The 26,134-nt window shown below is 38.9% G+C and overlaps 3 protein-coding genes across 4 annotated transcripts in view; all 3 read right to left on the reverse strand.

The window, feature by feature from the left end:
- cpe (carboxypeptidase E) overlaps window positions 1–16,299 on the reverse strand; it is a 21,942-nt gene extending 5,643 nt beyond the window's left edge. The window contains exons 1-7 of the mRNA XM_015060169.1: window positions 15,882–16,299; window positions 5,551–5,747; window positions 4,100–4,267; window positions 3,307–3,424; window positions 2,813–2,995; window positions 902–1,041; window positions 448–547 (exon numbers count right to left, since the gene is read on the reverse strand). Coding sequence (XP_014915655.1) covers window positions 448–547; window positions 902–1,041; window positions 2,813–2,995; window positions 3,307–3,424; window positions 4,100–4,267; window positions 5,551–5,747; window positions 15,882–16,128 — 1,153 coding nt within the window. The 5' untranslated portion in view covers window positions 16,129–16,299. The remainder of the gene's footprint in view (window positions 1–447; window positions 548–901; window positions 1,042–2,812; window positions 2,996–3,306; window positions 3,425–4,099; window positions 4,268–5,550; window positions 5,748–15,881) is intronic.
- An 814-nt stretch (window positions 16,300–17,113) lies between these two features.
- msmo1 (methylsterol monooxygenase 1) lies at window positions 17,114–23,081 on the reverse strand. The gene is made up of 6 exons (XM_015060170.1): window positions 22,998–23,081; window positions 21,135–21,405; window positions 20,898–21,046; window positions 19,313–19,439; window positions 19,063–19,217; window positions 17,114–17,881 (listed from the first exon to the last, which is right to left on the reverse strand). The coding sequence occupies exons 2-6, from the start codon at window positions 21,387–21,389 to the stop codon at window positions 17,692–17,694; spliced, it is 876 nt and encodes a 291-aa protein (XP_014915656.1). The 5' UTR covers window positions 21,390–21,405; window positions 22,998–23,081; the 3' UTR covers window positions 17,114–17,691.
- Window positions 23,082–23,649: 568 nt separating this feature from the next.
- The window catches only part of klhl2 (kelch-like family member 2), a 17,730-nt gene continuing 15,245 nt past the window's right edge, over window positions 23,650–26,134 (reverse strand). For both annotated transcript variants that reach the window (XM_015060168.1, XM_015060167.1), the window contains one exon: window positions 23,650–25,001. In XM_015060168.1, the coding sequence (XP_014915654.1) occupies window positions 24,973–25,001 (29 nt within the window). In that variant the 3' untranslated portion in view covers window positions 23,650–24,972. The remainder of the gene's footprint in view (window positions 25,002–26,134) is intronic.

A 26,134-nucleotide genomic window follows, 5' to 3' on the forward strand; every position in this document is an offset into this window, starting at 1 on the left:
CTTAAAAGAAATTGTACTTAGTAAATTAAAACCTTGAAATTGGACCTCTGTCTCTTTAAAAATCTAATTTACAAAGAAGAATGGGGAGAAATTCAGTCTGTAGATGTGTAAAGCTGATAGTCTAAACATCCAGCAGCTGTAACTGCAGCAAACAGAGGTCCTTACAAAGTGTGGAGGCTGAACATAACAACATCATGAAACCCCAGAGCAACCACTTCAAGTTTCTATTTAGTGAGACAAAATGTAAAAAATGAAACCGCCGTCAGTACCTCAGCAGCTCACTGTATGAACACGTCACCTATAGACTCATTCAGAAAAAAAGATGAAGTACACGTTTTGGGCACAAGATGGGGTCGTTGAGTTGTCAAAATGTGTGGGGTTTTTTTTAATCATGCGGCACAACAGATTTGTCATTGGGGTTTTATTCATTTTCTGTGAGGTCATTACCTGTGGTGATGTCATGGTCGATTCCCTCCACAGAGATGGTGGCGTTGGAAATGGGGCTTCCCTGCAGGTCCCGGACAAAGCCCTTCACACCGCGATGAGTCTGAGCCCAACGCACAAAGAAAATTCAAAAACTCAGCAAAGAAGCTTTCTGGTGGCAGATGTCACCACATTATTAAAAAAAAGAATAAGATAAGTGCAAAATATTTTCATTTATGTTATTAAATAATAATACCTTTAAAGATGTAATATTTACAGCAACAAATGCACAACTAAATATTATTTTGACTGTGGTGACTTTCTATGATTTACTGTCCTGTAAACAACTGCCAGATAGTTTTTTTTGTATCACAAACTGGAGTCTCGTTACTTGAAATGAAGGAATATTTTCTTGATTAAGCTGTGTCTGACACAAGGCGATGACGTTCAGGATTTCTAAACACAGAGTGATGCCAACCTGCTCAATGTAGTTGACGAGGGAGTCGCGGTTCTGCTCCCAGTAGTTCTTCAGCATCTCTTCGTTGGGAAACTTGTCACAGCTGAGCTCCAGGGTGATCTCAAAGCAGTTGCTGCTCAGATAGTTGAAATCTTGCATCCCTATAACAGGACAGTAGTTTTACAGAGCTGGAAGACCAGGAAACTGATGATACAAGTGAAGATAACTGACAATCCCCCATAGACACATAAGTTTCACATGAATCTCAAAGGTGTAAGAATTTTATTTATTTATTTTTTAAGGTGATTTCCTAAAATGAGACCGTTGTAATTCATTTCAAAGCTTTCTTGGAGAAGATAATGTGATATTTATTCTGTGCAATTTAGTTGAAAAACAATCTGTTAGGAGGAAAACTTAAAAAGCTAAAAAAAAAAAAAAAACCTGCCCAAGTGTGTCTAAATCAGTGGTTCTTAACCTTTTTTGAGGTACCGAACCCACCAGTTTCATATGCGGATTCACTGAACCCTTCTGTAGTGATGAATAAAATATGATTTTTTTCCTCCAATTTCAAGACATAGTGGTGACCCAACTGGAGTCTAGTTGGGTCCACCCCATGATCACTAAGTATTCTTAAAAGGTAGAGTCTCTGAGAACAGTTCTTCAAAATATAGTCAGTGTTTTCAGCAAAGTTGAGCTGACTGTCCAGGAACGACCCAAGGTATTTAAAATTTGCCACGGTTTCAACAGGTTGGCCATCGAGAGAAACTGGAACCATTTTAAGGTCTTGTTTAGATCATTTAATTAGCTCTACATTCTTAAGAGAATGAAAAATTTATAATAAATAGTAAAGACTTTGCGGTATTCTGATTTAGTAATGTAATTATATTAGTTGTGTTACCACCCCCACGCCACTAGAGGCAGTAGCAGGCCCGAAAAGATGCGACTAAGGAGCAGATTTAGAAGTACACCGAAAGCTACAGAATTTGGTAAAAACTGTGAGTAATTAAAGACACAAGTTCAATTCCATGCTGAGAGTGGAACTCCTTCAATCAGTGCTCCTCCACAGCTCTGACTGGCTCAGCAATGTAACGTGATCCTCTGCAGCAAGTGATGGCAAAACGGCGCATCATCACGACTTTACACAAGTGTGTCTTTACCTCCATGGCAGAGGCTCCGCCGAACCCCTGAGACCGACTCATCGAACCCCTGGGGTTCGACTGAACCCAGGTTAAGAACCACTGGTCTAAACTAATGAAGGTACATCTCAATAACATAGAAAATATATTGAGGTTCATTGGTCGGATTAAAAATAAGAACCTTTAGCCAATATTAAACACACTTTTCTTTAATCCCACATTTCTGTATTTAACATTTTTAATGGTTTGATGTAATACTATATCAAAAGTCATGTTTTAAATAACTGTACATTTTCATAATTAACAAAAATAAAGGGTTAAAAAATCATCTGTGTCTGAATTAATCTATGTTTCACTTAGTGATGGAGTCACAAAAATTCATGAACTTTTCAATAAGATTTGTGTTTTATTTTTAGATGGACATCTATTCTGTTGAGCCACCATTTGAATCAGTTTTAAAACCATTTAGAAAACGAACAATAAATAGGTAAAATAATAAATGTATTTCCCATTCTTTAGTTTCTTTTTAAGCATTCCAATTTATCTAAATTCTATTATTCTTAACATATGTTGTCAAGTAAAAATCCATGTCCAACATTAGCAACCACAGCCCAGCCTGCTTTGTTTAATTTCCCCACATGGAAAAAGCCAGGTTGCAATGTGCGATTTAAGCCACTAGATGCCACTGCATCCCACACTCTGGCTCTTTAACAGGTGATTTCCAAACCGAATAGAACAAAACACAGCAGAAAGAAAAGAGCTGCCTAGAACAACGCTGCGTGGCAGGAAGTCTCACCTCCCGGCACACTGTACCAGGCCCCTCCGTTGGTGATGCCGTCCTTGAAGCTGGAGTCGTCGTCGTTCTTACGGCAGGGAGGTCGGTGTGGGTCGGACATGACGGGGTTGAACATGGAATAAGCTCTGGCCAGAGACTTGAACATCACATCGTCCGGGCTGGCGCTGTACTCGTGAGCGGATTCTTTAAAGGATCGGCGTGAGGCGAAAGAAAAACAACCAGGAAATGTTTAACAGCCGTTATAAAGTGTTAGCAGAACACATGCATCTGTTCCACATTAGAAGACAACAGTCTGGTTGCTCTGTAATAACACAGAGGCAGGAGTCAAATCAAAGACTTTCCTTCTGGTTTCAACTAACTTTATGAGGAGAGACTAAACTAATAAAGTATTTGGTGTTTTTATTATAGCTGAAATATTTTTGAGCAAATTAATGACAAACACAAAAACACCTTCGTACTGAACAAAAACATATGTGTATAAGATTCATATTCACCACTGCGGGTCTCATCATAGGGATAGTTGGCCACAACGTCTCCTCCATGCAGGTTGGCTGACAGGACGAAGGGGATGTCCATGATCCAGTGGATCACTGCTTTGGTCTCAGGAGCCAGCTGGAAAGACAGAAAAGATGTTATTTTTAAAGGGAGGGGCAGTAATGTGCACTTTTCATCCACGTAGTGCCATTTTATAGGACAATCGAGTAGCTATGTTACCTGCACTTGTTACCACCCAAGTGCACATCTTAATGGTTGCCACGGGAGATTAATGGATTTCTTAAACATGCATGAAAGAATCAAGGCAGCACTCCAGGTATGTTTTTGATGAGATAACATTACAACATGATGTAAAGCTCAAAAAAGTTGATATTACATAGTACTGCCCCTTTAAAATCTGTATACAAAATAAGTAATGTTGGTAAATAAATAATGTTACTTTTAAAATCTAAAATAGCTACACTACCAACCAAATTTACAGGAAAAGCATCTTTTGAAGTAATATCTACTGTCAGCTATTTTTAGACATTCCCCCTCTAGTCACTTTAAGGCAAGTTGTTTAAAAACTGGACTGGAAAAAAGACAGAATCTAGACAAAGTCCAGGGACCACTTCACAAAACGACAAGAAACTTTGGTTCCCTTAAAGCAGAAAAAAATATGATTTGTGGGGCGGGCTGAAGCTTTTGCTTAGTACTGTAAAGATCTCTGACATAACAGGAAGGAACTGGCTTGGGGATGAGTTGCAAAAGCTGAGTAAATAAGTCACTGAATCACTTTGACTAATTGCTTGCCTTCGTGTTTTCATCCACGGCTTTTTTCATATTCTGCAACAGATGGTTGTTGGCCCCGCCCTCCCGCTCATTGATGTAGATGATGTGGTCCAGATCAGGGAAGTTGCGGTTCAGATCCACTCCCTGAGCGTTGCTCCGGCCCACAAACCAGTCCTTGATCTCTCCAGGCTTCGCAGGGAGAACAGGAAGAAGAGGTTAGAAAATGTACAAACACACCAATTAATGCAGCTGAATACAGCAGCCAACATTTGTACAAATTCTGTACCAATAGCGTATCACACTACCTTGGCCTCACTTTAAAATAAAGTGCTATAGATACTTAAATAACAGTCTCATGAAATTATATTAGATGTTAAACAATGGACATATGAGGAAAAGGACCCAAAGCCCACAAATATGATGGAGGAATTATGATGATGTAGCAGGAATGCTTCAAGTTAAAGCCTTTTGGCCTCAGCCAGGAAACTGAAAACGGGTCAAAACGGGGCCTTTCTGTAGGATTATGATCCAAAACATGAGGTCAGATGAAAACAGAAGACCCTGGACAGAAACTTAACCTGAATCCAACAGAAAACATGAGGGCTGAGCTGAAGCGAAGAGAGAAGAAGAGAGGAAAATCCAGTGTAGGAGCAAGTGATCAATTATTATGATGTAAAGACCCCAAACCTAAAGAACCCCTAAAAAAACTTTCCCATATTTATAAATATCTTCTATGTTAAAAAAAATCACTTGGTTTTGTGGTAAAAATAAAGAATTCCAATTTTAGTTTATTTTATTAAATATTGTAGTAGCTATAGTTTGTTAATACTTTGGTTAATTTTAGGTGTAGACACAGTATTGTATTGTGATTAAATATACATTAATTGGTTAATGGGCAAGGGGCTGCACAGTGGCGCAGTTGGTAGCACTGTTGCCTTGCAGCAAGAAGGTCCTGGGTTAATTCCCGGCCTGGGTCTTTCTGCACAGAGTTTGCATGTTCTCCCTGTGCATGCGTGGATGAAAAATGGATGGGAGGATTCCATTATTGTTGAATAAAGAACTGACTGGAGTTTTCTCCCAACTTTTGCTGTTGTCATTTTGAGCGCCGCCAGCAGGAAACTGGAACATAGTAATTTGCAGACAGCTGACATAAACTGCTTGGATAGGAAAATATAACAATTTCATATATTTCATAGAAGAATATCAGTATGTTTTAGTTTATAAACGCACAACATAGTTCCAGTTAGTTTCAGTTTGTCCCCATTAATTGTCATGTTTATTTCATTCAGTTAATGAAAATGTTTTCTCCATCTTAGTTTTTGTGAGTTTTAACCTTGGTTCTGACTTTTCTCACTGAAAGAATGTAATCAAATAAAGGTTGGAGTTTACTTTTTTCCCATTATGCCGCCTCTTTAAAAGACTTTTGATGCAAGTGTAATAAATCTGTCAAACTTTTCAGGCAGTGTCCTGACCTGTGAGGCTGCCTTCTCGAAGCCGTCTGGGTTCATGGAGGGCATCAGGTGGATCCGGGTGTTGTGGATGAGCTCAATGATGGTGTCGTTGCCTTGCTGGTACTGATTGCAGAGGTACTGAGCCAGGTAGATGACCAGCTCTCTGCCCACGGCCTCGTTGCCGTGCATGTTGGCGATGTATTTAAACTCAGGCTCACCTGCAGACAAAACAGGAAGAGCTCTAAGATCACTTCAGCCGAGGAGGAACTACACTTGTTATTCAGGTTTTTTCCTTAAAACGATGACGGCACAAGAGACAACAGCCACTATCTTTAACACAAGAAGTCATCATTCAGATATGTCTACCCCTAAAGCAATTTAGTGTCCAAACCTTTTATTACATGAGCCAAAATCAAGGACACTCAAGGGCCAATTTTTTCCCCAACTAAAACTGGCATGAGCACTGAGTTTGTGGATGGCCCAAAATGCAAACAGGAGATAGGAACATGGATAATGTTAAATTTTCTTTAATAATACATATGAAAACTTACAACAACCAGAAACAATGCAGCAAGTCAGGGTAAACTAACAACGGGGAAATGAGAACCAGGAAGAAACTAAGACGTAATGGGAATAATTACCAAGAATCGTCTTAGTATATTTATAAGTGGTAAATATACTGGGGAGCTTGATTACTGAACAAGGAAGAGATGGCTGATTAGTAACAGATTGTAGGTGTGAGGGGAGAGAGCAGAAGGCTGAGGAGAGACAGGGTCAGCAAGGGTGAGAGAGTTAAAACAAGGAAACTAAGAAAATGAATCTAAGAAAGTAAAGAATAGTCAGACATGTAATAAACCTAATACACTAGAATCACTAGGAAGAAGAGATCTATGGTAAAACAGAAACAAGGCCTCAGTTTCTTTCTAATAAAAGAAAGAAACTAAGGAATGAAACTAGAATCAATGAATCAAACCCCAAATCATCTCAAAGCAACCCAGGACATGACAAAAACACTAAAAGGTTTTGTAAAGAATTTTGTTGCTGCTTAAAAACAACAACAAAGCATGAAATATTTTAATTAAACAAAGACAATATAGTCAAACTTTTCTGTAGGAATCATTATGAATACAAAACTTCAGCAACCATTTTGCTAATTTATTTTGGGCTGTAGACAACTGAAAAAGATTAAGTCATTTCTCAGCAATTAAAACATTACTTAGATTCCTCTTTATTTAAAAAAAATAGCTTTGTCCTAATTGGATAAAAAAAAAAGACTACACCTGCACAGGTGTATCATTCAAGCGACCGCACAAATTCAGTCCAGGGGCCGTAAACAGACATTTGGACACGTCTGCCCCAGAGTAACCTGTCACACTGTGGTACATCAGGAACCCAGCAGTAATGTCTGCCCTGACTCATCTGCTGGAAGGCTAACCAGAGCTGAACGCTGCAGCCGTGTTCAGACAGTAATGACTTGGAGGCAGCAGACTAAAGTGAGGCAGCCACTGATTGATCAGTCTGATGGCTGGTGCAGGGCCGCCGGCTGCTGACAGCTCCATTAACACATTCACACACTGTTTCACCTCACACCACACCGTAAGGCAATATGTGGACAAGAAGCAGACAGGTCACCAGTCCATCACACGGCAACACACAGACACACAGGACTAACAAACATCTATTTAGTATGTAATCAGTTAAATTTATGATTTTGGACTGCTATATGATGCTGGAATGCCCAGAGAGGAAGCATGCATGTGTAAGGAGAACATGTACTCTGCAGAAAGGTTACTGGGATTCAAACTGCAGACCCTCCTCCAGCAAGGCAGCAGTGCTAACCACTGCGGGCGCCGGTAAACATGGTGTGTTTGACTATTAATGGTTTTGTGCAGCTGTTGGGAAACAAAAGAGCTTCTCTGTGTGTTGGGGAACAAAAACACTTCTGTTCAGTAGAGAATCAGAGTTCTTCATTGGCACATGGGGAGAACATGAGGTGGGAGTTGGTTTGTTTAAAGCTGTTCAGATCCACTCACAACATTGTTAAGGGTTGTAAAAACTCTGATTTTACTTTGTCTCAATGATGCTGCTCAGACAATCATAACATCAAAATCATTATTCAGATGTAGGGGTGGGCATATATTATATAATTTATTGCGATGCATTTCTTATCATGATAAGAATCCTGATTTATCGTCACCATAAATTCCATATGTCAATACCTTTGAAAATATGATTAAATTCAGTCACTGTTTACAGTTTAGTGATACAAATCACACTTCTGTGCATTTCTCAGGAGCAGTATTTGTGTCTGTGGGGCTACTATGATTGCTGAACCACACAGTTATATAAAAAGTACTAATAAATAGTTGTTATCGTCCTTTTTATTATTATCACAAAATATTCCGATAAAACTTTAAGTCCATCTTGGCCACCCCTATTCTGGTGTGAAAGCTTGTTTATTTTGTCCTTATTTCTCTAATGTTTCTTGAAGTGTGTGACACACCCACTCATTCACCCCCACACACATCTGGTTGTTATAAGGTTATTTTTAAACGCTCAAATCTGGTTTCTCTGCTACTAATGGTTTCAAGACCGGTGAATTGGTTTTACAGACTTTGAAGCGCGCACGCACATACACACATACACACACACACACACTAGAAGTTGGATTTATGCTTTGTACCTGGAGACTGGCCCCTTCTACATGAACAGCCATGTTTTATATGCTGTAAATGATTACACCGGTGTGTGCTGTATTTTACTATGAAGGATGTTTGGCTCACTTTTCTTGGCAGAATGGTTTTAATCCAGACACATTGGAGAGTTTTGAGCAGGAGTAGCTTTTTAAAGATTGTGCCACAGCATCTCAGGTGGATTTAAGACTGAACTTTATTTAGGTTCCTCAAAAATAACATCTTTTTTGGACTTTACGACTGCATATTTGGGCCATTGAAGATAGAAAAAAATGAGTACATTGCTGTCAAAAAAATCTTACAAATTTTGACATCAATTTCAGAAAGTTTCTAAAAAAAAATGTTAAATTTCTGGGTTTCAAAAGTCAAACATTTTCTCATCCATTTCACAAAAGTCAAAATCAAAATTTGATCAAATCAATAAAGACGCGGGTTGTTCCTCTAACTCAGGGTGATTTCTGACTAGTGACTGTAAATGTGACACATCTCCTAATTCCCCACCGGCCCATCCTACTTTGTTTGTTCCGCTTGTCTGACAGGTGATCAATAAGGTTTCTAAGGTGACCTGGCTGTAATGACTGCGGCCACAGAGTCAGTAATGGAGCGTCACATCAGAGTGCCCTCATCATCGTGGCAACCCTGACAGCAGCAGGTGCTTACGGAGAAAAACGAAGCGGCAGACTGAGCAAACACACTCTGCTGGTCCTTCCAGTAGAGCAGGGGTGGCCAAGTCCAGTCCTCGAGAGCCACCATCCTGCAAGTTTCAGATGCATCCCTGCTTCAACACACCTGAATCAAATGAATGGCTCGTTATCAGGCCTCTGTAGAGCTGATCCCGGTCTGTTGGAGTAAGGATACTTCTAAAACTTGCAGGATGGTGGCTCTCGAGGACTGGACTTGGCCACCCCTGCAGTAGAGCATCACTATCATAGGAGAGATATTTGTTAGCTCTGTAATACAAGCTCTGACAGCTTGTATTACTGACATCCCTGCACACAAACGAGAAAACCACGGTGATGTATAGATTCTTTTGGATTGTATCGTAGTATAGTTGTGTCATGACTGAAGGTTTCAACCTGCTTTTTTGAAGAGGCAGTATTATATATTTCCCAGGCACATAGTGCCATTTTAAAGCACAATCAAGTAACTATGCTACGTTCAGTTGTTATAAAAACTTTGTATATATCAAATATGACTTAAAACAGTTAATGCTGTAATTCATTGCCTTGAAATTGAGCCTCTATCTCTTTAAGAAATCCCTGCTCTTTCCTTCAGGAAGTCATCATAATAGGACTCCTCTATTAGCCCTTTAACAACGGTTTTGATAGCAATAAAATTGATGCGTTTGGCCATGATGGCCATCATTAATTTTGCAGGAAAAAGGGAGACGCTTACAATACTGAGAACATGGTGAGGAACGGTGGTGGCAGCATCATGTTGTGGGTGTGTTTTATTTCTGGTGAACTGATTTCTGAAAATATTCTGAACCAAAAAAAAAAAAAAAAAAAAACATCAACAGCAACTTCTGGTTGCTGTTGATGTTCTTCTGTTATTTGAATTAAACAAACACTGCAATAAAAAAATAAATACATAAATAAAAAACCTACAAAAAGCCTTAAGAAACTAAAAAAAAATCGTTCATTATGAGGTTTCTTTATTTCCTATTATTTCAATTATTGTTATATTTTCTCTCTTCTGTTTGGCTGTTATTCCTTCTTTGAGGAGGACATTCCTTTGAGAAAGTAAAAGCAGAATGAAGTCAGAGGGAAATGAGGAGCTTTGGTGGTCTGATGTATAATAAATGACCTCAAGCTGACAGCTTGGCCTTTCCTTCAGCTTCCCTTAACACTCCTGTGTTTTTTTGCCCACCTGACTCTTACATGTCCCTTGTCACGTCTGCATTAGGGCATATGTTCAGATTCTTCAAAAATCTTTCTTTTCTTTTTTTATCTCTTTCTTTCTCATCACCTCCTCCTCCATCCAACAGGAAGAGGATCCAAGTCCACAAGGGAACAAAATGTCCAAGAATGCACACAGTAATTGCTCTTTGTTCTGTGATGTTTGGCTTTCTACACAAAACTCATTTCATTTCAAAAAGCACTTTTATATTTAGTACACTGCATTTCAACTCTTATGACATATTTAGCTGTGATTCTGGCTGCTCTCTATGTGGAAGTGTGTTTAGTTCTTAAACATCTATCTAGAATGCTGCTCGTTTTTACAGTGGACATTTCTGTTATCATATATGGAAAGTCTGTTCCAATAACTAGAGAAAGATTAATCTTTGTCTTTATTTTTATTCAAAAGCAAAAGCATTTGAAAACCCATCTCACTGAACACAGAAAAGCCCTGAAGGACACACATCACTTGATTATATAGTCAGTAAAATAGACCCCAAGTCTGAACTGATCTCCGTTACCAGGTGGACAACAGAGACACATCTTTACCCACTGACCCTCACCTCACTGGAGGGAACAATTCCAGTTGGACTTTTGTCGAAAAAACTCACACCCAACATGACTGGCAGGAAATGAGAGCTGACAAGGAGTCATAACAGAAACTTCTGGTTCTCCCTTACTAGAGGAGAATAAACTCATAGATGCAAGCCCTCTCACACTTACACAGTGACAAAACATTAAAGAAAAACATTCATATACACAACGCACTGTCGATCCAAATTTAGATAAAATTAAAATGAAATACTTAAAATGAAATTTTCTATTACAAGAGTTATTAAAATTTCCATTGGCAGTTCAGATTTCTGTTTCCAAATACTTGGAAACAGAAAACTGACAAACAGAACACAGTGTGTGTAATGAACTTCACTCCGATGTACGATTCGATCAAGCATAAAATATCTATTGAACAGAAGAAACAAATGTTGGCGTTTTAAGCACTCTGTTATCATTAACTTGTCATAAAGCCAGTTTTCTTTTCCCTTTCCTGAGTCAAATCTATACAAAATATCAAACCTAGCAAAGAAATTCATATCTGTATTTGTCCTGATACTGAAAAAATTCTACATCGGGTATCGAAGACTCTGTTCCCAATAGGGACCGATCTATTCAATCTAATTTTATGAGAAGAGCTCTGAGTGATGGCTTGTTTATTTTACATTATATTTAGAATTCCTAATTACACTTTCTGGACCATTTGAAAGGTTTGTTGCAGTTTATTTTTACATATTTAACCAAGGTAGTCAGCCTGTTATTTTTGTCAGTTTTAGTTTCATTATTACTTATTTTACTCCTAATTGTACTGACTGGACAAATTAAAGCTGTGCTGTTTTTACATATTTGACCAAAGCTATTGTTGTATTTAAGTGTGCTTTACTGGTGCAGTTACCAAAGAAATATGCAGTTCAGTACAATTCTGTGTGCGTTTATAAAAAGAAAGGTTTAAAGTAAATTCAGGACTGTTTTTCTGTACCAATTGGCTGATGCTCAACCTCAGATATCTGAATCGGCATCGGAACTGAAATAACTGGATCGGTTCATCCCTTCTTGTTGTTAAAATATGCAGCTTGACTAAAAATTCAAGCACATTTTAACAGAATTTCACAAATTAGTGAAAATAAAAACACACTTAGAAAAGGCTTAATAATACATAAAAATGTTTAGCAGAAGCTGTGGTTACTTGGATGCAAATATGAAAATAAATTAGGATAGTTAATGCTTTTGAGAGCAAAATGTCACATTCTTTCTGTAAAAACAACAACAGCAAGACAAACTGCTGTATTAGTTGTGGCCTGTGTTTACATGCTGGGCTATGGGCAGTCCCTGTGCCGCGGACAGATGGCTGCTGCTCACCGACAGACACATCCACTCAACCACCATAGTCTTTCAGAAGCAGTCAGCCAGCCAATCACCGAGCAGTCGGCTCAGCGCACTAAGCTGATCTGTTGCCCTGGCAACAGCTATTTCAGCTCCACCTTCATGTGAACACGGTGCACAGATATCTGAGGGATATCTCAGAGGAAGATTAGGATTTTATTCCGCAAATCAAACCCACATTTCTGTGCCTGTATTCCTGCGTTCCACTGCCAGATGCTCTGCTCAGCAAAATGAGGGAGCTGTAAAAAAAAAAAAAAAAGAGAAAAAGAAGAGCAGCAGCAGCTTGGAAACTCATCTGTTAGTAATGAGGGCTCCCGTCTGCTACTGTGACTCATGCCGGTATACGCCCACAACACTATTACAAGCTTATTTAGTATACGATCATTACTGTGTGTGTGAGACCGTGTGAGGTGAGCTGCACTGAAGTCCTGCGGCCAGATCAAACACTGCCGGAGGAGAAAATACACCTTAATGCAATAAATGCTGCATGAAACATTTTTTAAAATCCAACAAAATTCTCTCCATGAGGGGTTATGTAACGTTATTTCCTACTGGAGGTTGGAGAGGATTTTTAAGAAGTAAATCACTTCCTGATGTTTGTCACAGTCAAATCTATTGTTGCTGTCTAAGATAGGGATCAGTGAACCACTCCCAAACATCATTAAAGGATAAAAGAACTGCAGGCTAATCCGTTACCTCTCTAATTGGGACCAGGCGTGTTTCTCAAGCTGCTTTCTTGTCTGAAGTAAACAATTTGCACTGAAGGTAGAATTAAAACAACAAATGAAACTATTTATTTATTTATTTTTGGTGGAACTTATAGTATTCTGAAAATATTTTCATTTCATTTTGTTCTAAAATGTCAAAAAGCAGAAAGCATAGAGCTGACTGTAGATCTGGTTAAAGTAGTGGGCTATAGGCAGGCACAGCCAATGCCTATAACCATACGGAAATACTCAAAGTTGATGTCTACATTTTTTTGTGAATAAGACTACGGCTGTATTTAAGATAAAACATATTTAAATCACTTTAGAATTGTTTGGATTCTGTGACAGCCTTGTGTCCCAGCTGTACCTGAATGCAGCACGAGAGAATCCTAAAGTATTAACTTATCACCTGGTCTGGTTGGACGCTACAGGCAGTTGGACTTGAACATCAGTTGGTTTTTCTCCAGAAACAGTGGTATTTACATTCAGCCTGACTTGGTTCTGGTTCTGGTTCAGGACTTGGCTTTGGTTCTGGTTCTGGTTCAGAACTTGTCACAGGCAACATAATTTCCAAGTTGGAATAAGATTTAGAGTTTTTATCCAACTAGTTTAACAGGGTTGCATTATAAATGAACATACACTGGTTGTGACTCAGTCCAATTTGTGAGGAAATTCCTCACAAATTATTTACTTGATCTTTTCTGATGTTGTGGGGCTGTATGCTGGGATTTTTCTAGCAGAATTTCTCCAAAGGGAAGCAAATAAAGATTCCACCTGCCCAAAATTAAAAATGACCACAAAACAAAAAAAGGTAAGGCCCAGAGTCTGTGGCAGCCAATTTATGTGTGAAAAGAATTTTTGATTTACTTCGTTCACAGTTTGGCCCTGATTAACCCTTAGTGTTAGAGGTGTGCCGATCGATTGGCCTCTGCTTAAAGCTGCAGCATCTAACTTAGAAATTTCTTTTTACATACGTATTAAAATTTTCGCTGTCATAACATGAGACAAATAATCTCTGAAAAAAATAATCGATCTCCTCCCTGTTCTGCATAATTACTCCGCTCAGTCAGAAACAGCCAATCAGAGCTAGCAGTAATCAGCTAGCCACCATGATATCGGGAAGTTTTCATTCAGTAACTCAGGATTGTTTATTATAATGGAACTTGTATTTGCCTTTGAATGTAAAGTTTTATACTTGAATTTTTTGGCAATGTTGAGAGGTTTTATTTTACTTTTTGCATTATTTAGCCTCTTCAGAGCCTTCATGTTTTCAGTCTGTTAAAGATAGTATTACCGATAGCAGTACAATTTGCACAATGCCTGTTATGTTTTTTTCTTGGAAAAAGTTATTAAAAACAAGTTTTTGTCTAAATTAAGGTGAATTCATGGTTCCTTTTTCCACATAATGTAACCGGTACTGCTCATGATTAAAAAAATAATAATTATGTGATCGGCCGTGATCGGCCCTCATGGGTAATCGGTATCGGTGATCGGCAGGAAAAAACCTGATCGGCACATCTCTACTTAGTGTTGTCATTAATGGAAAAGCCTGGTTATTCTATATATTCAGGTAGTTTTTAAAGAGACAGAGGTCCAATTTTAAGGCGTTAAATTACAAAGTAAAATCTCCTTAAAGTCATATTTGACATTAACAGCAGTAACATAGTTACTTGCAACAAAATGATACTATGTGCCTGGGAAACACATAATACTGGCCCTTTAATAAGTCTTATTCTCAAAGACTAGCAATAGGTCTTTTAAATTGCTGTGGCCCCTTTCTGTCAGAATTGTCTTTATTTAGACACTTTGGAGAATTTTCTAGAATTAATGGACTATTTAATTTCTTAACCCAAACTGACAAGGACACTGCAAAACCTTTTTGTTTTTAGCCATTAGAAAGGTGGACTTGCAAGTAGTGCGTTGGATCACTGGCCTGCTGAGTAACCGTAGTGTTCTTAGAATGTAAGGTCACAAAGTGAAGATAGAACTTTGTAGTTATAGGGCAGACTTCATGGTTCCATCGATTACAATAAATCATCCCGGGTCTGAAGAAGCAAAGCAGACCCAGAATGTCACCCTTCCTCCAGGCTTGTCTGCAGGTGTGAAATCGGGTTAGGTTTTCTTCACTCCTTTACATTTCCTCGTTCGCAATTTCCATCCATCCATCCATTTTCTTTACACCCTTGTCCCAAGTGGGGTCAGGAGGGGTGCTGGTGCCTATCTCCAGCGAATGTTTCAGGCGAGAGGCGGGGTCACCCTGGACAGGTCGCCAGTCTGTCGCAGGGCGGTTCGCAACTTATTTTTTAAAATTTTGTCATTAGAGTACAGAAGCTATATATTGATTTGTGGATCTGTCTTTAATTAGACTTGGGACATTTGACATAAAACTGGAAGCAGAATAAAGTAATTACATGATTAGAACAGAGGTGGGACAAAATAAGTTATACTTCAACTCCTCCCTTGAATATATATAAAAACTTGATATATGTATATGTGTAAATGTATTTTCCCTCTCTCTACAAAACTGTACAAATTGTTAGATATGTAAATGCAGCTAAATTAAAAAATATATATAATGATTTTAATCTAAGACCAGTCTCCCACTTTTGTTTTTCTTGAAACAGAAAAAAACCACTGTGGCTTCTCTTCCCCTGTAGGCTGCCAATAAGGGTTGTAAGAAACACTTCTCACTCATTTTAATACTTTGTGAAGGAGTGGATTTCAAATTGCTTTAGCACAAAGTGTGGTTCATCATCTCTCAGAGTCTTCTGAGGTGTGGTAGAGAGGTGTTTTCCCAGAATCAAGACTCAAAGATGCTGATCAACCAGCAAAATGGCGGCTTTGCGTTGCTGGTGCTACAATCTATCATCTGAATATCTGGGAGGTGATGCACCAGGGTCTGGTTACGCAGATTAAACACACCTGCGCACTTCCTTTATGTATTTTTATACACTCCATACAATAAGAATAACCAATTTGCTATGCGCCAAACTGCCTCGTGTGTCAATGTGATCAGAAGAAGTGGTGACGTCTTCTCAACAGCAGAATAAACCCGACAGAATAAGTGGGATGTATAAATTCAGCGTATTTTCACGCAGGCTGTGTGCGTAAAAACTGACCTGGCTCGTGCGTCCCGGGGTTGTCAGACATCTCAAGCACGAGCAGCTCTCGGCCTTCAAAGCTCTCTCCAATGGTGTAGATGCGGGTAATGGTTGGGCACTGCAGCCACACCGACACCAACGCTTTCCGCAGTTCGTCGTAACGATGGTACTCGAAGGAGATCCCGGGGTCGGTACCGGTACTGGCCGCGGCGGCCAGCGCGAGCGCCGCGGCGGCGAACAGGAAAGAAGAAAAGAGCGGTTTCATTTCGTCTCGTTCTCGTTTCCTCGTTTAACCGTAAGTCAGCCTCGTCTGCCTGCGGCTTGCTCCAGAGTCTTATCGATGCGCAGCCGCTTCGCTCTGGGCTATAAATATCTCTCCCTCTGCCTCCCTCTGCTTCCCTCTGCGCGTGATGCGCTGCTGTACCTGAGAGGAGCGCGAGAGACGTGAAGCCAATACAGAAGTCCCGCACTTCCTGTCACAACTTCCAAAATGAAGGCGTTCATATGACAGCGTTTTAAAATAAAAGGAGTAGATTTCCGCCGAGAAGTCTGAGAAAAACTTTGAAATTTCTGCGTTCGAAAAGTCGCAAATTTGCTAGAAAAAAAGAATCCGAATTTTTTTTAGATTAATCTAAAATATTTCCTACAAAAAATGTGGACATTTATGAGTTTACATAACCTTTTCAATTACATAGCCAATAAAAATGCACGAAATATATGCTTATGCATTCGGTGGACGCTGTTATCAAAAGTGACTCAAATGCAATGCAGTAAATATTTATTTATTTATTTCGAACAGACAAAAGTAAAATCAAGAAAGAAGAAAAAGAAAAGTTAAAACAAGTTATAATGCCCAAGTTCGAAATATCAAATTTAACAAAAAGCTACTTAGATCAGTGTTCTTCAATCATAAAACAATTATTGTAGTTATTAAAAAACATTTTCTTCCGAGAACGTTTTTTTTTTATTCTAGACTTGATTAATGTAAATTGATACATGTAACATGAAATGAAATTGCAACACCTACATGTTCTCTGAATTATTTACTAATATGTTTTGAAAGTATTACCCTACTTCCTGTTTGCGTTAGCTGCTTTTGGATGATTGACTACACTGTGTAGGCCTGTGTGCTGGTTGAAGCTGCAGGGGATATTTGATGGTGCAGAATAGCAAACGTATTCTCTTCAAAAAAGAAAAATATAATATTCAGACCATTATCATGATCAAAAAACACAACTTTAACCAAAATATCCACTTTATGTATTTACAAGCTTTTATTTTAACACAAGTACAGAAGAAACAATACACAGTCAGCGCTTCTTTTACCGTTCAAATTAAAAAAAGGTATTTGATTCTTATATGAAAAAATAGAGTGGGACAACACGGAAGAGACACACGAGCCAATTCCCTTTTTCTACCTAAAATTTACAAGAACTTTTGCATCAAACCCCAATCAGATAGTTTCTGCTGAAGCCTGGGGATTAGCTGGAAGAACTCAACAGCTAAAGGAGGAAGTGCTAAAGTTCTGAAACATTCAGAGGTAAACAGGAGCATTTCACAACAGTGACACGGTGCAACGTCTTCACATTTCATCTATTGAAAAGCAAAGAGCAAAATGAGGATGTTGATGTTTTCTTTATTCAGCCTGCAGCTGGTGACAGAGATAGCATGATTATTAAGGCACAGGAGGCAAACTGAAGCCAGCTCTCAGTCTGATTCGGATTCACAACACAACCGAGCAGGGTTTTGTTTTTCTCCACACCCCTTCCCTGGATGTTTCATTCAGTGAGCAGAGAGGACCAACAGTCCTCTCTGGACAGAGTCCGCTTTACTGCTCCTTCTTCCCTCCTTGTTTCTCCAGGTACTTGTTGTACTGGTTGTCGGTGTTCAGGAGCTTGTCCCACCAGGTGAAGGTGGAGGCGTAGTTCCCCACAAAGTTCATGTGGTGGAAGTCATGGAAACGGGCGCCAGCGTAGAAAGGGATGAGGTGGAGCGGGTTCAGTGGGATGTCGTAGCCACTGTGATGAGACATGACAGAGGGGATGAAGGTCAGTCACATTTAGAGAGAGAGAGCAGAGGAGAAGGACTCCTCTCTTAAAACAGGAAGAGGTAATCTAGTTGTGACACAGCAGAAATGATGGCTGTGGTTTGCTACTTGTTGGTTTCTTAAAAACACATTCAGTCACAATCGTCATTTCAACAAAGAAGACATCTAATCTTTTCTTTTGTTTCCAATTATTATTAAAGTATTACTGCCGTTTAATGCAAATAACTACACCAGTATGTTAGAATAATAGGCTACAGCATTTTTCTAATTTGGTAAGAAAACTTTTGTCTGATCTACAAATCAATTCAGTCCTGCTGAACAAAGGACGATTTATGTGTTACTACTTTACTTACTTTAACTACTAGATAATTTTTTGTTTGTTTCAGGGTAAACATAACATAAAAACATTATTTCAATGCATGCATGCCTTACTTTCATGTGTGACATTCAACTAAAAAATTGACATTTTTCCATTTTTATGTTCTTTTTTTTCATTTATTGTGGTATTCACATTATAATGTGATGTACTTTGTGGGTTTTAATTCTAAAAGGAGTTAAAGTGAAATAAATGCCACTTATTTACTAGATTAAATAGAAACTACAATCATTTCTCACAAAAGAGTGGCATACATACAAAGACAATAAAACATTTCATTAATTTGATTAGAATTGGCAAAAATACATAAATAAATTCAATTCGATTCAAAAATACTTTTTGATCCCAAAGCAGAAGTTAAATATTGTTCTAACTCATATTAATTCAAATTCGTTAGATGGTGATGGCTGTTGGCAGGTTAGATCTCCTGTAGCAGTCTGTATTACAGCAAATTTGAAGAAGCTTCTGACTAAAACACTTGATTTGTGAAACAGTCTAATGAATGGTATGGGCTAAATCAGATATTTCAATAACATAGTGGCTTTTCATTCATTTAACTAAAACATTTTTAACTCAATTTCTGCTTCAAACAAGACTTTTCTTCTCTTCTCCACCAGCCAAAAACAATAAATAAAATCCACAAGAAACATTATTGAGATGCTGTTCAACAAAAAACAAGCTCATGTTTCCTGAAATGTGTTAATACTGTCCTCTGTGGCCCTCTAATGGTCAACCCCATGAACCACAGGCAGATTAAAGGTCTGATCGTGTCCCACCTGTGAACATCGATGGTCTCCAGCAGACGGAAAGCCACCCAGGCCCAGAGGAAGAACACGTGGTTACAGAAGATCATGATGCCGATGAAGAAGCCGGCACCTAGGATGATGGTCTCCAGAGGGTGGGCGTACTCCGCCTGCATGCCGAACGGAGCCTGGGACACGGCGGAGGACGCGTCACGTCACATTTAATAAGTAACTCTTCAGTAAAGACTGTGTGTTTGTTTATCGGCCCGGCTGCTTGGCTCACCGTGAACTCGTGGTGGACTTTGTGGATGTATTTGTAGATGCGCCTGTGGTGCAGTATGCGGTGGAGGAAGTAGTGCCAGGTGTCCTCGACAACAGCGCAGCCGAAGCACCGAGCCAGAAGAGACGTCCTGAGAGACAGCAGAGTACGAGGGGAGTGGTTAGACAAAAACCCAGTGACTCACCTGACAGACCAGTGACAAACTACAGCACGTCCAATAAATCTGATCACCACAGTTCAGTCAATTCAGATTCAATTTTGAAAAATCCTAAACTGTTTTTACCCTAGAATGTGCCTGGTCCATAAGGACACATCTTTTCAGTCTAATTCTATGGTTTGTGCTATGAGCACATTCATGCTTTATTATTTATTTTACACTATATTTAGAGTCCTATTTGTGCTTTCGGATCCTTTTGAAGGAAGGTTTGTTGAAGTTTATTATTACATGTTTGACCAATGTGGTCAAGTTATAGTTTTTGTCAGTTTTACTTCTTTATTATTTATTTTCCATTGGCTGTTCTACTCCTAATTGCACTGACTGAACAAATTAAGCTGTAGTGTTTTTACATATTTGACCAAGCTTGTGAAGTATTTAAGTGTGCTGTACTGGTGCAGAGTTATCAAATCAATTTTTAACTCAGCACATAAATGTCTATATTAAAAAAAATAAGGAGCATTTTAAGTCATTGATTGCAGCACTTTTACTCTGTATCAAATCGGTATCAGCCATTACCAAACATCCAATATCTGTATAGGTATTGGAAGGGAAAATAGTGGATTGATGCAACCCTACAAAACATACATTTAAAAATTGACTTCATAATAAATTATACCTTTCAATCTTAAAAGTATAGTGAAACTAATTTGTTACACTCAGTTGTTGCATAAATAATCATAGTGTATGGGGGAATTTTTCTGACATAATCCAAGAGCACACATTTCAGTCTGGAAGCAGGATTTCATGTTTTTTGTTCTCAAAACATTTAATACTTTTGCCTACATTTTCATTTTGAAAGCAGGACTTCATGTACTTCTTCTCAAAACTTGCAATGCTTGAACTCAAAACTTCTCCTCGCACTCAGACATAGCCTCTGCTTGGACTCTGCTCGCTTACAAAACATTTTCTGCTTGCTTCTGGAACAAAAATGCACCGTAGCCTGGCAATGTCTCAGCCAATAGAATTAAAGTGTTGTACAGGGCGCGTTTGTTTCCTTCTAGCGGGTGTGCCTGTGAGGCTACTATCGATGGTGGCAACCTGCGCCAACGCAGGATGTAGGGAGTTGGTAGGGTGAACAAACTCCTGCCTAAGATCTGTTAGCAACCAGTAGTACACTGCTGGCAGAAAGCTGACATCGTTGTTTCACCCTACATCCAGATTTTGTAAACATGCATGAAGGAATCAAGAAAAGACTCCAGGAGTTTTTGATGAAGAAATAATATTACAACACAATGTAAAGCTCAAAAAAGTCAATTTTACATAATACTGCCTTTTTAATATTTAACTATTTAACAAACTAACAAATATGATGCAACTAATTAATATCAAATGGTTTATGTGGGAGGTTGTTGTAAAGTAGTTCTCACTGACCAGCGGGGCATGGAGTCCCAGTCGTATGGGATGCTGAAGAACTCTGTGAAGTAGTATGTTCCACAGATTAAAGGAAACTGGATGAAAAAGTGGTTGAACAGCAGCATTTTAAAACACGTCCACTGCTTCTCCCACGTCTCCGGCTTGTCCTGCAACGAACACACACTTCTGTCACAGTGCACAGAGTGACATATCAAAACCTAAAACCACATCAAGCAGTGTAGAACAAACACCGACCTGCTGGATTTTGTATTTCTGCATGAAGGGCAAGAATTGGAAGAGGAAGCCAGGCAGGCAGAACAGGAAGTAGATGAACTCGTGGACGATGAGCGACCCCCAGGTGGCGATCTGGAACTTGGTGTAGTTGTCCAGCATGTAACCCCAGGCATGCCTCAGGGAGGGCTGCAGGGGGTTCTCTGGCAGCACAGCATCTACATACTCCACTGCCAGGAAAGCAGAGCTCAGGATGTCTGACGTCCCGTTTGCCGCCATGATGTGAGGATGCAGTCTGGAGGAAGAGACCAACACGCTTAGACGTAGTAATTACACTGTAGCTATACGTCAAAAGCAGAAATCAGTGTAACTACACTGTTTCAGAGATATCATTTATCAGTATGTGTCACTTTACTTCAAGTCTATTTGCTATATGTACAGCACTGGGCCTTCATTTCTAGACTTTCATGGTTTTTCTTTGGACTTTGGCTACTTTTTCAATTATTTTCTGTCTCATCCCATTTTCAGAGAGCTACTTTTGTTTCTTAAGTTGTTAAACTCTGACAACTTAAGAATCACTCAGCCATTAAAAAACAGCTGCTAAACTGAGCCGGCTCTGTGCCTGTATCGGTGAAGCTGGAACTCTCCCAAGAACTTTATTCCCAGAAGACACAAAGGTCATATTTATTTCTGTTGATTAAGCAGAAATTACTATAATCATCAAAATAACACATACTGTTACCAATTTAAAGACAGACTAGAAGTCATTTTGTGGTCGGAATCAGACCTTTGATCAGTTTTGAGTGGTGATTGGCTGGTTGGAAACGAAACAACAGACACGGCATAAAGCAGGTCTCCTGTAACAACACTCTTCACTGCAGATGCCATTACTGAGGGTAGGAGACTCAGTTGGCTATGTTTACTGTCAGTGAGCTACTGATAGTCAAGTTTGCAAATAGGAAGAAGAAAGTATTTATGTTTCTCTTATGAAATGTCCAAAATTACATTTTAAAACACACACAGACGAACCATTCAAAATTTCAGGCACTGACTAACAAAACATTAAATTACAATAACAGTTTGAATTAAACTGCTGGTTTAAGGCGTTTTCACTCTTCAAGCCTCAAGAAAGTGAGAGAGAAATGCAGAATATAACAGACATGAAAGATTTTCTTTTAATCTTTTTTTGTCTTTATCCTCATAAATTGGATTGTTCTGTTTTGCTACAATGTCATTTTATAATGAAAAACTATTTATCATTTACATTTATTTATTATTTATTCGTCTAATGACTTATGTTATGTAGACGTTATTCTGACCATTTCTGGTATGTTTCTAAAGTCACTCTGTGTGCTTCTGAACTTTGTTTTTAGAACACTCTGAATTTTGACCACTATAAAGATTCCAGCGTTTTGGAAGCAAAATGTTCAAAACTAAGGCGACACACTTTTTTGGTCACGACACAAAATAGAATTGGTTTCTTATCTTTACCAATTTAAATTAAGCAAATAAGGTGTCGAGTTTTACAAAATAAAGATTCATTTGCTGCGTCTACCAAACTTCATACCACATATCTGCAAATACGTACATTAGACAGCCTACTTTAGACTATTATTTGTTACGGTGTTTAAAATCCTTCAAAAACCTTAATTAAATCAAGACCAACTAAAGGATATATCAAAACTCAAGCAACAATAACATATTTAGCCTTATTAGAGATAAAAAGTTACTTACACCACACCGTTAGCCCAATATGCATCATATTAGCTAAAATCCCACGTAAATATCGAAACAACATAATGAACCTTTTTAACTTAACAAAACATGTTTTAATAACTTTTAAATCCGCCGTTTCCCCTGCAGAACTGAACAACTTGACAGCCTTACCTTACCGCAGCGCGTCCGTCTACCTGAGGAAGAGGCGGACTGCCGGGTCAAGTACAGTAATATTGGAAAATTCTATTGGCCGACACAAGAGGAGAGTGACGTCATGACCAGAGCGACTTCAATGATTGGTTTGCGGAATGGAGTGATGATAGTGAGACTGGAGGGCTCTACAGTGAAAGCCAATAGGAGCCCGGATCCGTTTTCATAAGTCCAGCAGGCTGGATGAGGGTAGAAATGGGGTGGTGGAGGTGTCTGCCCTGAGAACTTTAGTCACATTTAGTTTTTTTATATATAATGTTTGGCTTTAGTTTGTTTTTCCAATATTGCTACGTGCTCCTCCAGACTTAAAGGCTCAGCTGAATAAAACGTGGGACAAATACAATGCAAGTCTAAGGAAGAATTGTTTACCACCATAAATAAGTTAATTACAACTGTACATTGTTATGAAAATAAAATACTTGTACAACAATTAAAACTCGAGTTAAATAGATGTGCATAAGAATAATTAATTTAACCTTAAATTACATGCCAACATTTTTTAGTCTTTTATTATTTTTTTTTTATTTTGCACAGGAAATGTAAATAAAATCAGACTACCAGGAGAAATAACGCACATGTACAACAAGCAAACTCACAAGAATCACACGACACGTGTAATTTAAATGTTTTACTGATTTGGCAAAGTTTTAAAAACAGATTATTAGCATTTCACAGCTTTAAATACAAGAAGCATATTTATTAATGATAATATAAAACATGTAATAAAACATTTTCAGAGTTATAAGTCTACATGACATTCATCAATACACTGACGAGAAACAGCGATACCACTTTCACTTTTTCAGAGCGACTCTGACAATAGCAGGAGATGAAAGAGACAGAGGAGAGAGAAACTCAGGAGGAGGTTTGGTCACTTTCCAGAAAGAGAGAAGAGATCAGAAACACGGAGCCATAAAAAGAGACAGAAAAGAGGAGACATTAAAATTGGCACATTCATATTACGTCAGGGTGTGCAGTAGTTATAAACGTCATTACACCAAAGGAAAGGAGGAAACTGGTGAACAGATTAGAGACAGAGTCAATGCATTGAGTTCAGTCTGCTGCTGCTTTCATTAGTGTTTCCAACCACGGCAAATATGGCCACTAGTTAACAAGACTCCACTCTCTCTTCCTGACAAAATTAAAGTCTCCTATCTCAACAAAAACAAAAATGTACATAATCAAGTTCTCGAGTGCTTTTTAACATTCTGTTATTCTGCCTCAACACTAGCTAATACACCGTCCTAAAGCCATGATTTGTTTATCTCAGAATAGCGGCTGTCCTGGTTCTGGTACCGAAGCTACAAAACAAACATGGAGGACTCTGACATTCAGGCACTCGTCGGGGCCTCGCTGCAACACTGGGATAGCTAAGAAGTCAGACAAAGTGTGTTCATGCAGCGTTGAAAAAAGGCCTCACCACACGGACTCTCTGATGCAAACAAAAACATGCTTACATGTGCGAGCAATGGAGCACCTTAATATGCAAGCACACCAGCTTCCTCCCCAGAGGAATAAAAACAGAAATGCTCCTCCTCTCCTTCGCTTCCCCACAGATCTGACAGGTGGTCTCTCTCTCTCGCTTCTGGTTTGTGTTAAAATTAACTAGTGTTAAAGTAACTTTGCAGTCATAGCAGCTTCATATCAGTAGCGTTTCGATGGCACTGCAGTGATCCAGGTGGTGCTTCCAACCTGACTGTCCCCTCCGCTGCCGCAGTCCCGCCGGGAGCCAAATTAAACGCAGGTTCGATGCCCCTCGTCCGCTGCGGCGCCTCCCAATGTAAGTGCAAGAACCTTCATCATTCCCAGCATCAACATCTTCGTCGGTGGCTGTGCTAATGCTGCCCATCTCCGTATTGGCATCGAAGACAGATCCAAGATCGGTGTTCAGCAGAATGCGTTCCGCTTTTTAATCAGAGGCAGGAGTCAGGAGCAGTCATAAGGGCTTGTCAATCACCGTCACACCTGCAACAGGGAGGAAGTAGAGCTGCATTACTGCTGCCATGTCACACACATAGGTCATATAAAATGAAAGTCCTTTAGATGTTCAGAAAACTGTACATAACATGGGAACATTTCAAAACAAGAGCTAGCACTGCTAAATATTTAGGATTCATCAGATAAGCAATATTTAAGGGGTTTTCCAGGCACCTACTGCAATTTTATAGCACAATCAGGTACTTATATTACCTTCTGCTGTACATATCAAATATGACTGAAAAGAATTTTGACTTAAACGCCTTGCCTTTCTGCCTCTTTAAGAAGCTCCTGCTCTCTCTGAAACTCCGCATTCAGGAAGTCACCACAACATCACTCCTCTATTAGCCCTTTAACAATGTTTTTATCAGCGTTGCACTGAGAAGTCGCTCCTATAATGAGCTCAGCAGATGTGCAGTTCCACCAGTGGTTTGCTAATTGCCACTGGCTAGTCTGAAGGAGAGGGGGAGTCTCAGAAGGTTGGAAACTGTGCCTCAAAGGAGGCGCTAGGTCCACCCGGGTGTTTTGGAGCTGACTGGTTGTAATGGGAGATTAAACGACTTCTCAAACGTGCATGAAAGACATAATGTTATGCAACATAACAAAATGTAACATATCAGGTTATGTTACATCATGTTACATAACATGATGTAAAGCTCAAACAAGAGGCAGTATTCTACACAATACTGCCACTTTAAGGAATATTAATTTTCCTGCCTTTGTCACCACTCTTTTGAGCAGAGGATGGAAGACGTAGGGTCAGGCATTTGTTGTATCATCTATCATTTATTGTGACAAATTTATCACAATACAATTTTGATTTATCCTTGCCCCACTAAATTCCAATTGATGAAGTTTAAAAACCCCTAAAACTGTCCATATTGTCAAAATTGTTAGTTTTGCTTTTTTTCTCCACTGTTTGTTCAATAAAGGCATATCAATATGATCAATATGATTAATGCAGTTACTATATTCATGTGACAGGTTTACTAAAGGAGTTATGATTGTTGTGCCATGCAGTCACAGGAATACCTAAAAAAAAAAAAAAAAAAAAAAAAAAAAAAAAAAAAAAAAAAAAAAAAAAAAAAAATTTTATTTTCTTTTTTTTTTTTTTAAAAAAA

The sequence above is a fragment of the Poecilia latipinna genome, unplaced genomic scaffold (assembly GCF_001443285.1).
Source record: "Poecilia latipinna isolate Pla-1442-1.1 unplaced genomic scaffold, P_latipinna-1.0 Scaffold1691, whole genome shotgun sequence".
Classification (NCBI taxonomy): domain Eukaryota; kingdom Metazoa; phylum Chordata; class Actinopteri; order Cyprinodontiformes; family Poeciliidae; genus Poecilia; species Poecilia latipinna.